At 40.9% G+C, this 15,134-nt stretch overlaps 1 protein-coding gene across 4 annotated transcripts in view; it reads right to left on the minus strand.

Annotated features, from left to right (window-relative positions):
- Positions 1–3,625: 3,625 nt before the first annotated feature.
- The window catches only part of SPIRE1 (spire type actin nucleation factor 1), a 171,831-nt gene continuing 160,322 nt past the window's right edge, over positions 3,626–15,134 (minus strand). For all 4 annotated transcript variants that reach the window (XM_054019602.1, XM_054019600.1, XM_054019601.1 and 1 more), the window contains 5 exons: positions 12,145–12,282; positions 9,873–9,943; positions 9,365–9,392; positions 9,136–9,272; positions 3,626–7,804 (listed from right to left, as the gene is read on the minus strand). In XM_054019602.1, coding sequence (XP_053875577.1) covers positions 7,546–7,804; positions 9,136–9,272; positions 9,365–9,392; positions 9,873–9,943; positions 12,145–12,282 — 633 coding nt within the window. In that variant the 3' untranslated portion in view covers positions 3,626–7,545. The remainder of the gene's footprint in view (positions 7,805–9,135; positions 9,273–9,364; positions 9,393–9,872; positions 9,944–12,144; positions 12,283–15,134) is intronic.

The following is a 15,134-nucleotide window of genomic DNA, read 5'->3' on the forward strand; positions in this document are numbered from 1 at the left end:
CTTAAAGATTGCTTTGAAATACACTCCAAGGTGAAACCTACTGGTGGGACTCCTACTGCATGCAATTTGTGGTGCCTGTGCTTAGGCTGTAAGCTCAGTGCAGGTGGTCTTTGTATGTAGTGCAAGACTTAGCCAATTAATAGGCACCACTGTAAGTTAATGCTAACTTCCATAGGCCTGGAAAGAATAAAATGACTGCATAGCTTACTGGCAAATGTACACCCATTTACAGATGAAATACTGACAGCTAAATGGGACTAAAAAGTCAAGTTCACAAATAAACCTTCAGGTTAAAAGCAACAGAGGGTCCTGTGGCACCGTTGAGACTAACGGAAGTACTGGGAGCATAAGCTTTCGTGGGTAAGAACCTCACTTCTTGCATCTGAAGAAGTGAGGTTCTTACACACGAAAGCTTATGCTCCCAATACTTCTGTTAGTCTCAACGGTGCCACAGGACCCTCTGTTGCTTTTTACAGATTCAGACTAACACGGCTACCCTTCAGGTTAAGTTACTTCTGAGGGTGCCTATTACACTGCTACCCTTCAAGTCATCACTTTCATTAAAACCCCTTGCTTGATATGAACCAAATCAAGAAGAGCAGGGGGGTGAGGCATAGGCAAAGACCAAAAAAAAAAAAAAAAAAGCCTCCACTCATAGATGGCAGCCCTTTACCTGCCATGCAATCTTTTTCATGCACAGGACTATGATGCAGGAGAGCTGGGTTCTAGTCCCACCCTTGACAAAAGCTTCCTGTTGACATTGGGAAGGAGGTGCTGTGATTCCCCCATCTATAAACTCTGTGTTACCTACCTCACAGAGCTGTACCAAGGCTAAGAAACAAATCCATCTCCTGTGTCTGGGAGGGGTGAAAGTCCAGAGGTGCTATGCAATGGGGGGAGGGGCAGAGGCGTACACAGCTGGGCCACTATCTCTGTTGCCACAAGGATCCTTCTCTCCTCCCCCATGGGCTGGCCTATGCCATCTTCTCCAGACATTAGTCTGAAATAGGGCCTCCATCTATTCTCAGTGCTTAGCCCAACTCCTTGGGCCTGGTGCTGGGCACTAGGTTATCTTACGGGTTGTTACGCATTTTGAGGAAGGTGCTACAGCAGTACGAAGTACTGTTTCTAACACACAAGCACCCCATGTTTATGCAGGGGCTGGCCCTGTAGACTTGATTTCAAGTTTCTAGAAATAGAAGTATCAGATTCAAGATTGACCCTCTCAAAAACTGGTTTAACAAATGTTTTCAATGAAAAACAGTTTAGAACAGTCAAGTACAACACCATCTATTTAGCCTTACAAAAAGGCATGGTGGTAGTTCCTACAACAGCATGGACAGGCTTCCTCATTAACTCCTGAAGTGCTAGGTCTCATATACTTGCTGTGCTACTGTCATCCAGTACCATGACACTGTGACCAATGGGAGATTAGGAGGTATCTGGAACCTTGGCCACACAGCACATGTGTTCTGCTTGGACTGACCCAAGTTAGTTCTGCATCTGTCAAGTAGTTAAAAGAACAGCCAGATGAGAAATTAATATATAGACAAAACAAATGAAGCAGCAGTTTAATAGTGCACAGATCCCCTTTTGTGCACTTGCAGGGTGACTGTGGACTTGTCTACACTTGAAAGCTACAGTGGCACAGCTGCAGCTGTCACTGTAGCACTTCAGTGCTACCTATGCTAAAGGTATAGCATAGGTTGGGGTTCTCAAACTGTGGGTCAGGACCCAATTTTAATGGGGTCATCGAGGTTGATGATAGTAAGATTCTCCTACTGTTGGCCAGGCACCAGTGTGAGTCTAGACAGCAGGGTGGGAAAATGCCAGCGGCTCTAGACTAATGCTAGCCCAATGGTGGGGAAAATTTGTGACAATTATCAGTATACACAAGGCCCTGGCAGCATTCATTTTACCTGCCTACATAATGGAAAGTTTGAAAACGGGTTGGGAGTCACTCACAGGAGAAATTGCTAATAATTCTTTAAGTTGCAGAGAGAAAAAGACAGTGAGCTTAAAAAGTGCAGTTCTTACAGCACCTGGAGATTCTTCTTCTTTTAAATCCCTAGTTTTATAAAAGGCATTTTAGAACCATGGGCCAGATTTTCTGGCCTGTTCAGGGTGCTTTGTGCTACTCTAGAACTCAACTAGCCAACAGAAGATTCCCTCTTTCTAGAGGAATCCTCTGATGGCATGAGACTGGCAGCAAGGCTCCTACATCCTCCTCCCACCACCCAGAATAGGGGCACATCTGGGGGAAAGACAGAGGATGGGGCCAGGATGTGTCTAAGTCTTGGCAAACCCTGTTCTGGAATGGCCTCTTGGGAGACATAGGCTAATGAATATAAAATGTAATGCTGGTGGCTGGCCCAGGACTGGAAGGCTGCAAAACTGGGTTAATCTGGCCCTCAAAATTGCCATAGGGATGGCAGGAGTTCTAACAGCATCAGCTCATCACCAGTACAAATACTGAAGGAAAAATTTAACTTCCTTACTCCTCCCAAGTTCAGGTGAATGGGCTCAGGCTGTAATAGGGCCTGACTGGTTTGTGTTTTGAAGAAATAATGCAGGATCTATGGCTGTTTGGCTTTTTCAGTCGAGTGATCCAATGACCTAATCTAGCTGTTTTCGTATTAGGATATTTTTTGTTAAATATTAAGGAAGAGCAAAAGCGTATTAGTGACGTCAGAGGAAAACAAGAGAATGGACTGCATGCCTGTGATTAATGTTAACAATTCAGCAGCTCAGTTTTAACTTTGTTACATATCAAAGAAAAAATAAAAATAAAAATAAAACCAGCTTTCAGCCTTCTACATGGAAATGATTTAGAATTTAATGCTAAGATAAGAGGGATGCTGTCGCACCAGAACACGCAGTTACAGCACCTTTCTGCTACCCACTGTGCGATGTCACTTTCACAAATACAATTAAAATAATAAAGACATTCCTAAAAGCTGCACAGAACTTCTGGATGAAGTTTAGCATGATTGCTACCTTCATACCTGTCTAAAGTTGGATCTTCCCCCCACCCTCCCTACCTATAAAACATGCAGCCAATCCTAGAAGAGAGAATCAGAGAACAGATTGGTTTTTGGAAAATAAATGATGATGTATGTGTATTTTATTTTATTATTTTTTCTTGATAGCCTTCCATTTTGGTCTTTGAAAGACTCCTAGTACCTCTCCCACAATGCACATCAACTACAGGCTCAAAAAAAGAGAGGTTGCGTGTAGTTATTTAGATTCTGTAAACAGTTCAGTGCAATTGATGCATATAGGAAGAGTTAAAATTATATACAGCTCTTCAGCTTGTGATATGGAAGGTTTTGGTAGGAACTGGTCATACTGTACTTTTCTACTGCTTAGCAGAAGCAGTATTTTAATGCAAAACATACTTTAATGCTTAGAGTCCAGTGGGTCACATATGCAGTTATATTGCTATTCTAAAGACTATTTTGACCTGTTTCCTTTTTTCGTGTAGCCTAGTAAGTGCTAAAATCTTACTCATCAACACTGCCTTTGCCAAAAGATACAACCATTTGACGTTTGCAAAATTCTAAAAAGCAGTAAAAAAATTTTCTTTACAATAGTTTACACGTGAATAATTAATACACACAAAGGCTATGCTCCAAAGGAATTTTATTGTCCCCAGGTTTTTTTTTTCCCTTCAATAAAGGACTTAATGAAAAAACCCCCATAAGCAATATTGTCACCATGAACGTTGAAAGAATTTGTTTTATACACGTAAGAGCCGCCACAAAGGCCTGTTTGCTACCTTCATTGCAGCTGTTAGCAAGGCTGAGCTGGCTTTGAATTCTCAAGAACTGTTTTCATGTATAAAATACAAGACCATTGCATTGCCAACGACAGTTGTTTAAACCCCCTTTGGGTCTCCTCTGATGCACTTATACAAGTCCTAGTTTTATTAAACACAGTTAGAAAAAAAAAAAAGATTTTAAACACTCATTTAAATGAGCTCACTGTGCTAGTCCCACATTCTTTTCAACAGAAATTCATTTAAAAATGTCTATGGAGAGAGGCTCAACTTTAAATCTAATAATATAATCAATATACATATAAATAAGACTCACTTTCTTTTTAAATCTTCATGGGAAAGTCAATTCCCATTGCTCAATGCATGGCAGCTTTCTAAATATTAATAAATATATTACAGATATTTACAAGCTTTTGTTTTTCTGTTCTGACACGGATATGAACTGTAAGCCATAAATAGGACATTGTGGGCAGCTTCATAAGGTACGCAGGTAAAGTGGACTGGTCCTTGACACTTGGAATGGGTTTGTGACACTAGCACGAAGGGTGAGGTGGAAAGCTCAAAATAGTCCACTCCATACTGATCCGGGCAAAGAGTGGACGGTGCTTCTTCCGCCTTTGCTTGACTTTGTTTCCTCTGCCAGCACATTGTACAAGGGCCTATTTTCCCTAATATAGATGGAAGCAACCAGTGTGGAAAACCCCCCTGGAGAATGGCAGCTCTATGGCAGGATTCCCCTCTCCAGGTGCCTCTGTGCTACCATCGCACAGCCCTGGAGGGGCTGAGTCAGGCAGACGGGATAGAACTGGAAACAGCCAGCCTTTGCACCCTGCTGCCCTCACACACTAGTGGACTCTAAGTTGACGGCCATTCAGTAGTTCACAGGACCATTTTTTGTTCGGTGTTTGTACAGTGCCTAGCACAACAGGGTCATGATGTGTGACTAGGGTTCCTAGGTGTCGCCGTAATACAAACAACACACTTTAGTAATGATGCTAGAAGCAGCGTCAGCTCTCCTCTACAACATCTATGAGGATGCACTGATATGGGAGAGAAGACCTCACCAAGGGAGCTATGCTGCAGGGAGCAAGGATGTTGCACTGAGGGGTAGGCCTTCATGGATGGCCCAGGATCTGCAGGGCTGGAGTCTGATTTCACTGCCCATATACTGGATGGTGAGGCATTATGAGGCCATGGCTTCTACCACAAACCCCTCCCAACAGAAAGAAAAACATGCCGGATCCTCTGTACCCCTGAGAGCCTCAGAGACATTAAGGAACGCGTTTCCTGCTCCTGCAGCTTTTTCCAACGGGCCATGGAAAGGAGCAGTACATAGACGTATGGGGTGTAGAAGGGGATGTTTCCCAAGAAAAATTACAAACAGAATAATGGGGGTTTAAAATAAAAGCCCTATGTGCTTTCCTGGGAGTTGGCCGTCTGGTGTGAATACTATGCAATACAGCAACGGAAAGAGGTGGGTGGGTGGGCTGCAGGGATTAATTTTGGCACAGAAACATAAGTGGCAAAAAAGGGCAACCTGATTGAGGGGCTATCATATGACTAACGGGGGATCTTTCATTACCCATTTCACATAAATTGCACAGTGCTACCCCCGCTATCGTAGGTCCTTAACTCATCAAGATATTGTAATTTATATGAAAGACCCATCATCCTGAGGTCCCCAGACAGAGGGGGTAACAGCTGCATGGCCCTCTGCAGAAAGGAAAGGGTTAAGAATGGGGACTCACCTATAACTCTGAACTTCCTGTGGTCATCAGTTCAGGCAAACCCTTAATGTTATTACCCGATACTCGCCGTGTGTGCAAACTGTGTGTTTATGTAAATACGATTAAAGGAAAATGAGGATGGGCGTGTCCCAGGATGGGTTTAAAGAGTCCTTTGTACAGGCTTTTCAGAACAGCCCAAACACACACTTACCTAATACTAGACTAGCTGCTATGGAGCTATTACAGCTTAACTCGCAAATATGACTTGAAGGGGGAAATCCTGCATATTTGGGTGGCAGGGATAGGATTCGGGAAGCCTGTGAAGGCGGTGTCAGTGGGTGGCTATTGCCTTTCCACACTGCAGGGCTGGTGCAGTAGCAGTTGCAGAGTGGCTCTAATGTTACTCAATGGAATGTGGGAGCCAGACTCCGATCATCAACCCAGTTCCTCTGCATCAAGTCTAGGATTTGGCGCCTAGTGACTTTTTAAAATGCATAATATTTGGTTCAAGAGATTCTATTTTGTAAATATGTATTTAGAGTTTGAAAACAGATCAACCTTAATTGTATTACAAAAACCCTGTCCTTTGGAGCAGTTCTGAGGTATCTCTCATCAATCTCTAGTACTGAAATGTTAATAAATAGATCTGAATCTTTCCTACTATGATAGTATATAATACAGCACTGTATTGATATTAAATATCGATCTGGGTATGAAAAATGTTATGAAAAGGTTACTGTGTATGCACAGTCGTTGATTTTCAAGTATTAGTAACTTGGTTGTGTTAATTTATTTTTAAATACCAAAATGACCTATCTCCATATTATGGACTAAACTCTAATTATGTTTTAACTGCTTTAAAAACAAAACATTTGAATCTAACAAAAGAGCAAAAAGCATGTGATGTTTGTTAACATTGTAACATTATTGAAACTTAACAGCTAGACTTTTTTCTCCATAAGTTTGTTAAAAAGCAAAACAAGGTGCTCCTAATCTGAGACTCTGTTGTCTCAAATTTCATCAGGATCCTACATTTTACAGCCAAATTATAAACCCCTGAAAAATGGGATTTATAATGGATATGCTCCCGAACTTTTAATTATAGCAGTGCTTGTGTGTTCCACTATAATACAAATATACATATTACCCATACTTCCTCTCTGGGTAACCATGTTACATACTTTACAGAATTCAGTTAAATTTAGAAGCCTCTCATTTCCCACCCTCCCCATCGAGTGTACAGCTCTATCTACTGCTAAAACTACTACTACCAAATACAATAATCACAATACATTCAAGATAAGGAATAAACTACTCCTACCTGCACAGGAGACACTTATAATTACACCGGGGCTTTGAAGTAGAGCAGCTCAGGGAAAATGGCCCCCCTTTTGGGCATACAACCTATTCAGATATTTTGCACTAGAACACAGACATTATCAAGTTCCACAATGAACCATGATCTCAGAGCAGTAAAAACAGTTGAAAGAAAGATAATGTTGATAGCACTAGCAAAACCTTCTAGGTTTTGTGCTGTGAGACAATGAGACCAACAGCCCACACTAGGTTTTTGGTGTACAACATGGCTCCATGTGCCATATAAACTAGAACATGAACACTATTAGGTTGGTAATGCCAATATGACTTACTGCTTACAATTGTGCTAACATTGACACCTGTGTTAGATTTGGTTCTCCTTTAGGAATACAATTCAGCTCTTGTCCTGAAAACAATTCAAGGAATGATAAAAAACTGAATGCAAGTAAAGGCTTTCTATCTGCACAATGCGCACACATACACACAAAGGCAACATTTTCAAACTATTGTTTCCTTCCAGTGCCAATGAGTTATTGGCTGGCCTATTACATACCATTATCTACAGATATGAATGTAGAGTCTGTGGAAACTGTAGAGTAGCAAACCCTGTGATCTAATGCAAATTCAAGCTCGTTAATTAAAACAAAGGGAAGGACAGTTTCAGTGATCTTTCTCACGGATGCTGACCTCATGAAGACAAAAGCAAAGAAAAAGGCACAAGACTCAGATCTCATTGATAGTTCTCTCAGAAGGGCAGTATTCAGAGGGGCCTGGTGATGCCATGTAGAACGACTGTGTTTTCCTTTTTAACCTGGCTCGTTTGTTGGCCAGAGAGAGGCTGCGCCGGCTTGAGCTGATGATTTCTGAAATAAACTTTTTGCAGTCCACACACACCTCCATGGTGCTCCAGTCCTCCATTAACTCTTTGGGAAACTGCAGATCTTCATTTGATTTATCCACAGACTTAGACTTTGTGGACAACCTTAAAAACAAAGAAACCGTCCCTTACTCGTTATCATTACTTACATTCAGCACTGCTTTGGACGCCAATGGAGACACCTCCCAAAGAGAAAGAATACACTATTCCTGTCCCAAGTCTTGCTGTTCCCGACTTAATGAGGGTGCAACAAAGCAGTAAGGAAAGGATGGAGATGGGAAGACACGTCAATAAGATTACATGGTTATTCAGTGAAGGCTAGTGTAAAGCATGATTTGGCAAAGAGAATTTTATGAATGACTACATGGATGTCTTAATTTCGCTAATTTGCATGTGTCAGAAACCCTGGCAGAAGTGGATCTTAAAGACAGACTTGCACACACAGAGAGAGGGGTCCATGGATCTACATCCTGACCTGATCCAAATGAAACAAACCTATGGCTAGAGAGTAGAAAGTGTTTGACATGTATACAGGGGTGAAAGCAACTGAAAGGACTTACCGGTACGCCAGAATCCTGAGCAGGGGGTGTGGCCTCAACAGATGAGGCGGGGCCTTTAAATCACCAGGCCCTTTAAATCACCCCCAGAGCTACCAGCTGCAGAGACGGCTGGGAGCCCCAGGGCTCAGGGGCAATTTAAAGGGCCCGGGGCTCTGGCCGCCACGACTGCAGCGGTGCTCCGGGCCCTTTAAATCGCCGATGGAGCACTGCTGCCGTTACCCCAGGGCTCCGGCAGCAGGGCTCAGGAGGTGATTTAAAGGGCTCAGGGCTCCGGCCTCTGCAGGGAGCCCTGGGCCCTTTAAATCGCCAGCCTGGGGAAGCTGGTACGGTCCGGTGTACTGGCTCTTGCTGGTACACTGTACCAGCTTACTTTCACCTCTGCATGGGTAAGTCACTGTCTAATAAGGGAGAATTTCCCTATTCAGTTACCAAGAACAGACAGATTTTTCTTCTGAGGATCCATCTACACTAGAAAAAAAATGTGAGAATATTTATCAGCTGTACTGATATTACTATCATTGTCAGCTATAGTATAGACAGGGGACAGAGCACATTTTAAATATCGTGTCAGCAAGTCTTATTTAAGTAAATATAGTTTATATTTACTAAGTAGTAAATGAAAAGTAATCAGGATGGGTTTTGTTCCACTAGAAATGTAAGGAAAAACATCCATCTTTATCCAATGGAAAAATGAAATTGGTAAGGAAAGACATTTATATCTTTGGGTTTCTAAAAAGATATGACAAACATTGGAAAATTTAAACAAACTACAAAAACAGAGCCTAGTATATTATGTCTCATTAGCAACTAAGAGACTGAGAAGATCTTATGAAGAGCTGCTACCAGAAGCACAGATGAACTAGGAATGTCTCTCACCTGGACATGCTCCTAAGCGGCCGGTGGTGACTGGTGGAGGGTTTTTCTGGTCTCATAAAACTGTCTCCTCTCTGCAAAGCAGAAGGTCCCAGAGAGAAGATAGGAAGGGTGGAGTATGGCTTTGATGGCAACCGCATCTGTTACAAGAGCAGGAGAATGACAGCCTGAAGTATCGTTACCAAAAAGACAGCCTTTCTGAAAGGAACAAATGGTAGGTTCCTGAACTTACCTTTTTGCAACACTGTGAACATACAGGCCTGTGTAGAAAAGTAAAAGTCTGAATCATTCAGTGGAAAGAAATGTTATTTAAGTAAGACAGTGTGGAGTTCCATATTTACTGCCTTATTGACTATCACCTTAACGTTTGCTTAGTTTACAGGTAAACATTTTTTCCCCAACTGCCAATACTACCAACTCAAATGGAATCTGAAATTCTCTCTGTTCTTTTGGGTTCACATGTCACCCCAGAGGATTCTGTAGAATCTATCTCATTGCCTCATACCCATATGGGCTCTGCTGGGCTAACAGAGGAGCACTGTTACGGTTTTACTCTAAAACCTGAGCCGTTCTGACTCTGAATATATTAAGGGAGCAGGTATGTTGAGTAAGGAAGAGCCATTTTTAGTCATTTTTCTGACCATAACTACATTTCAAAAACAAAACCAAATAACACTGTGAATTAAAATAGAAACCAGTGAGGTATGAATCCTAGTATTTCACTCTGAGCAAAAACTCACCTCTTACAAAACTGACAGGTGTAGGACCAGGTGAAGAAAGAAAACCTCCTTGTTCGACAACAGAAACAGAGCTAAAGAAATTTAAAACAGAAGAGACTGCAACGTTAGCAGTACAGTCCTGGAAATAAAATTGCATGCTTCTAACTTGGCCTTTGGTGAAGATGCACAGACTGAAGTTGGGATAGATTTATTTGATGAGTTTAATGTGCAGGAGCCCAGGGGAGGAAAAGGAGACACTGTAATTTTTTTTTAGTGATCTGTAATCTATGGAAGAAAAATACACTGGCAGATGGGTGCTCTCATATTAAATCCCCCTGAGTCACATGATGCATGATTTCCCAGAAGCTTTAAATTCCTTTTAGCTTGTTACTCATGAGCCTCTGAATGTCATGCCTAAGGCTCAAAAAATAAGAGTGTGAGATTAATGCATCCTGCTTACCTTTGGAGGACAATGGAGCCTTAAAATAATCCCACTTGCTTTAAAACTCAGAACATACAATTCAGCCAGGCAAAGAGGGGAAAAAAATTCCTCACCCACTTTATTCTAAATGAATTAGAAGAACTTGTTGACATCTCTCATTGTCTCTTTCATATACAAGGGCCTTGGTTCCACACTCTTTATACAGGGAAAGTTTCTGTGACAGACTGGGGGCTCTGGGTCAAGTTGTGAACCCTGTCTTGTTTTGTGGGTACCATTTTGTTTCCAGAGCTCCACTTTAAACTGTAATCTTCATTTTGGAGTGCGACCCTCATGTTGTATTGCAATCTCCAATGTGGATTAGAGCACCCATTTTGTAGTGGGGGCTCCAGACCTAGTTGAATGACTATATCTGATAAGTTGGCACAGAGCAATCCAAAGCCAGCAGTGCTGTTTGTCTTTCTACTGTCAGCCCAACCATAAGAAGAAAGATTATCTGCACAGAAGCTGAGACATGGTGGGGGTGGGATGCAGGGAAGGGACTGTAGGACCTAACCAAAGGGGTTATTTAAGTGGGAATACTCTATGTGAAGGAACTATCTACTGCTACATGCCAGGACAACACGTTAAGGACAGAGAAGGCAGGACCAGCTGCTTGGCCTAGGGATGCTGACCAAACCCTGTATTCACAGGAGGGGTGAGATCAAACTGGGGTTGTATTCAGGATTTTGTTTTTTCAAACATCTGTAACTCGCTCATGTGCTTTGTTAAGAGTAAAATGTCTGTGGTTAAGAAATTCCTTTGCTAAGCCTTTGTTCCTTGTTTGCCTGCCATGTTGTCCCTGAAGGGGTAAATCAGGAAGCTCAAAGCACCCACGGAGAGGTGGAACATATGTAACAATTGGAACTTGGTAAGGCTGCGTCACTGGTTCTAGGTCCAAATGGGGTCCCAATTCCCAAGAAGGGTAGCAGATATAGGGTCTGCACTTGGGAGCATGCATGAGAAACCCAGGGCTAGGAACAGTGATCAGACACTATCCAGACCCAAGGCACTTAGAAGCATGTGGGAATCAGCAGCTGGGTCCACTCACAACAGACTGGTGTCCATTCAGACAAGGGAACTGGACTTGGTTGTGACAGCTTCCATTGATTTAAATGGGAATTAAAAAAAAAGATACTTTATATTGTAAAACTTTTATTATATCCTATTTTACCTGTAGCTCTGGTCTCTCCAGAAAAAAATATGAAGTAGCATGGCTGTGTATGTGTGTGTGTCTAGGGCAGTGGTTCCCAAACTTGTTCCACCGCTTGTGCAGGGAAAGCCCCTAGTGGGCCAGGCCGGTTTATGTACTTGCTGCATCCGCAGGTTTAGCCGAGCCGCCGCTTCCAGCAGCTTCCATTGGCCTGGAGCAGCGAACCACGGCTACTGGGAGCTGCATTTGGCCGAACCTGTGGACGCAGCAAGTACACAAACTGGCCCGGCCCACTAGGGGCTTTCCCTGCACAAGCGGCAGAACAAGTTTGGGAACCACTGGTCTAGGGGAATGATGGGGGAAGGATGTTTTATTAAACTTAAGGTAAAAAAAGTGTGAGAGAGAGACCGCGCGCAACAACTACCAATACAAATTTTTGACGTTTCCATATATAAACCAAGGAAACTGGCCCATATGTTACTTCATGTAGGGAAAGTTTAGTTTAGTTTCTCCAATATAAATTGAAAGTCAGACTGGTCAATTACTAATGAAAATCTGGGACCTGAATTCTGGTTCCAACTCCTATTCTTTCACTGACTGGAATCTGTGTGATTCACCTCCCTCCCTAACAGCTCTCAGTGGATCAGCTGAAACAAGCATACCTTTCCTTTTTTGAGGGCAGTGTAGACATCTTTATACTGCTGGTACTTTTCCAGCTCTGCTTTCACCAGCACCTGACGAATGTGCATGACTTCCTCCACTGTCAGAGCCAGACATTCCACTGGGTAACAAAATTCCTCCTGGAAGCCAAAAATCTACATTACTATGTAACCCATCATCTTTTCAAGACTTCAGCCTAGAAAGCCAGCCACCTAGTTAGTAACTTCAAAGAAAAGATTTCACAACCCAAAAACAGAATAGCACTGGCTGATCCATGGGCATCACATGAGTTTCAAACCAACTAAGAGACTGATTATGTGCAATTTTTTCTATGAGCACGTATATCATCTGACACCTGTTTCCATTGATTTGATTTTATTTATTATGAATATTTGTTTTAGCCAATTACAATTCAATTTTATAATTTGAAAGGACATAAAATGATTTGATACATAGGTGTAAAAGATATTTCTTGGCACTGTTCCCTTTGATGTTGCTTAAAGACAAGCAGCTTCTCGGAGACTTTGTGGTGCCCAGAGTAGCTGAAGAAAGCGGTTAGTAGCCACCTCCAAAAGAATTTTTATTCAATGGTACCACATATTGGTAATCATGGTTATAATTAGAGCCTGTGAACAAAATCTAGAGCAAAGGAATAGAAAATGTATTATATGCAGTTAATATACCTTCCCTCCAAGATGATGATAATGTCAATTTAAACTTTATTAAAGTAATCTTAAAATATAAAGTTTGAGCAAAACAGTTAATCCGTTGTTGTGTTCTTACTGGCAGGGAATTACACCCAGGCTACTAATGATGGAACTACTGCCCATCTGTGAAACTTCCATACACTCTGTGCTAGTGCATTTAAGAGAACAGCAACCCTGAGCATATGGCCTCTAACTTCGGTACCACAGAATAAAAAGCCTCGTTCCCATCTGTAATCCAGCCCTGAGGTTGATTGCATGGTTCTAACAGAAAGACAGAACTGCCCTGGGAATTCCCATCACTTTTTGCTTAGTGCACCTGTTCACTTAGCCCAGAGGGGTGCCGAAGTGACACAGAAATTTAATGTTCTCTGAATAAATAAGGAAATCTCCTCTGTACACAAAGAAACTGATGACAGCACTCTACGGATAGCTTGGAAATCTAATTGATAAATCAGAGTGCTCAATTTAGATAGATAGTCTTAAAATTCTGTTCTGACTTTCAATTAGAGAGAAAATATTTTGATCTCTGTTGCAGACCTGGCAAACATTAGCATTTAGGAACCACTGTATTTTAAAGAACTATTGTCCTATCTACCTAGAAAAGGAACATAAAGAAAATTCACCCTGTTTAAGGTACCCACAAAAAGCTAAAATTTAATTTATTTTGGTTTTCTTAGACAAGCCAAACCTCTGGGGTATGTTCTTACTGGTGACACTTAGTTTTCTGGAAAAACCAAACTATCAAAACCAAATGTGATTTCCTCTGAGAGGTGTAAAACTCCATGAACATACAAAATATGTCATTTCATTAGCAGCAAACTTCCACGTAACCAGCAGCTAGCTGTCAGTATTGTATTTTAGATCCTTATGATGACAGCACTTTTAGATATCAACAATACTTTGGGAGGGATGGAGAGGAAGAATAATGGGTGAGAGAATGTGGGGCAGGCAATGCCAATGAGAAACTTATTTTCTACAGAATGAGATGTCAGGATGGTGTTTGTGGCAAATGAGATTTACTAAATGCTTTTGATCAATCACAGTTTTCAGTCTTTTAGAAAGCTATTTCCTTACAGGAGGGATATTTTTCCTTTAATACAATCAAGTATCATATTTAATTCTTCCCTTAGACAACAAAATATTCATTATGATGAAGATTTAAACACTAATTTGTTGCATATTTAATGACATGATAAATACACGTTTCAACTTTTAAAGTTTAGCCTCTAATATGTTTCTTTAATCTCTTAAAATGCTTTATCAATAAAAATTTGTTTCTGTAGAACTAGTACTTCAGATGTTTACTAGATAGCAGAAGAATGATGTGGATCTGTTCTTGCAACCAGCAAAATTAATTTTCATTAAAACTTGTGTGAATAGCCAGCAGGGAAAAGGGGGAACATGGAAAATGTTCACTTGTTTAAATGCTAATGTTTTAATTCCAGCAATTACACAAGGACAACAAAGCTTTAATGCAACATTAAACAAAAGTTAAGTGATATACCGATTTCTGAAGAATGTTTAATTTTTTTCCTTCTCAGAATAAAAATAAATACATGCCGAATCTTTAATTTCAACATTAGCTCAGTCTTTAAATTAAGCTAATCAAAATTACACTAACCACTGACTAAAGTTTACAAAAACAGTAACATTTTAGAGTTTTAGCTTTAACTCCTATCATTAATCCTTGTCCATGTCATAGGAGCTGCATATGGTAGTGTGTGTAATGTCCTAAGTCCTCTGCAATACCTACACTCAGTGGAGCGTGTTAAGGACAGAACCTAGCTTCTGAATTTACTTGTTTTTCTGGATTTGAATCCAATCATCAATTAATATTAATTAAAGACAGTTTAGTGTGGTTATTTTAAATGGAAAAAAATAAGCCATGTTAAAAGTACTTTTCTGTACATAAGAAGTTAATGAACTTGTAAAGAATTTGCTTAACATTTTGACTATGTAGTCATAACATACCAAGGGCTCAATCAGAGCTATTACAGTGTAAGTGTGGTGACTTTATATCAAGAATAACATGTAGTCTGAATTACATCTCCATAATAGGAAATAAGTGCTTTGTAGATTATTTTCAATATATCCTCACCTAAGAGCTTGTGCTGATTATGTATAAACAGTACATGTTTCATATTAATGTATTTATTATACCCAATGTGTTGTAAAACTTTGCATTACAAGTTATTACCATGCATTCAAAAGCGTCACAGCAAGAAAGTAATGTATTCAAGTGCTGGGTGAAATACAAAAGTTATGCAATTCAGATTATGTTAGGC

This window comes from Malaclemys terrapin, chromosome 2, assembly GCF_027887155.1.
Source record: "Malaclemys terrapin pileata isolate rMalTer1 chromosome 2, rMalTer1.hap1, whole genome shotgun sequence".
Taxonomy (NCBI): Eukaryota; Metazoa; Chordata; order Testudines; family Emydidae; genus Malaclemys; species Malaclemys terrapin.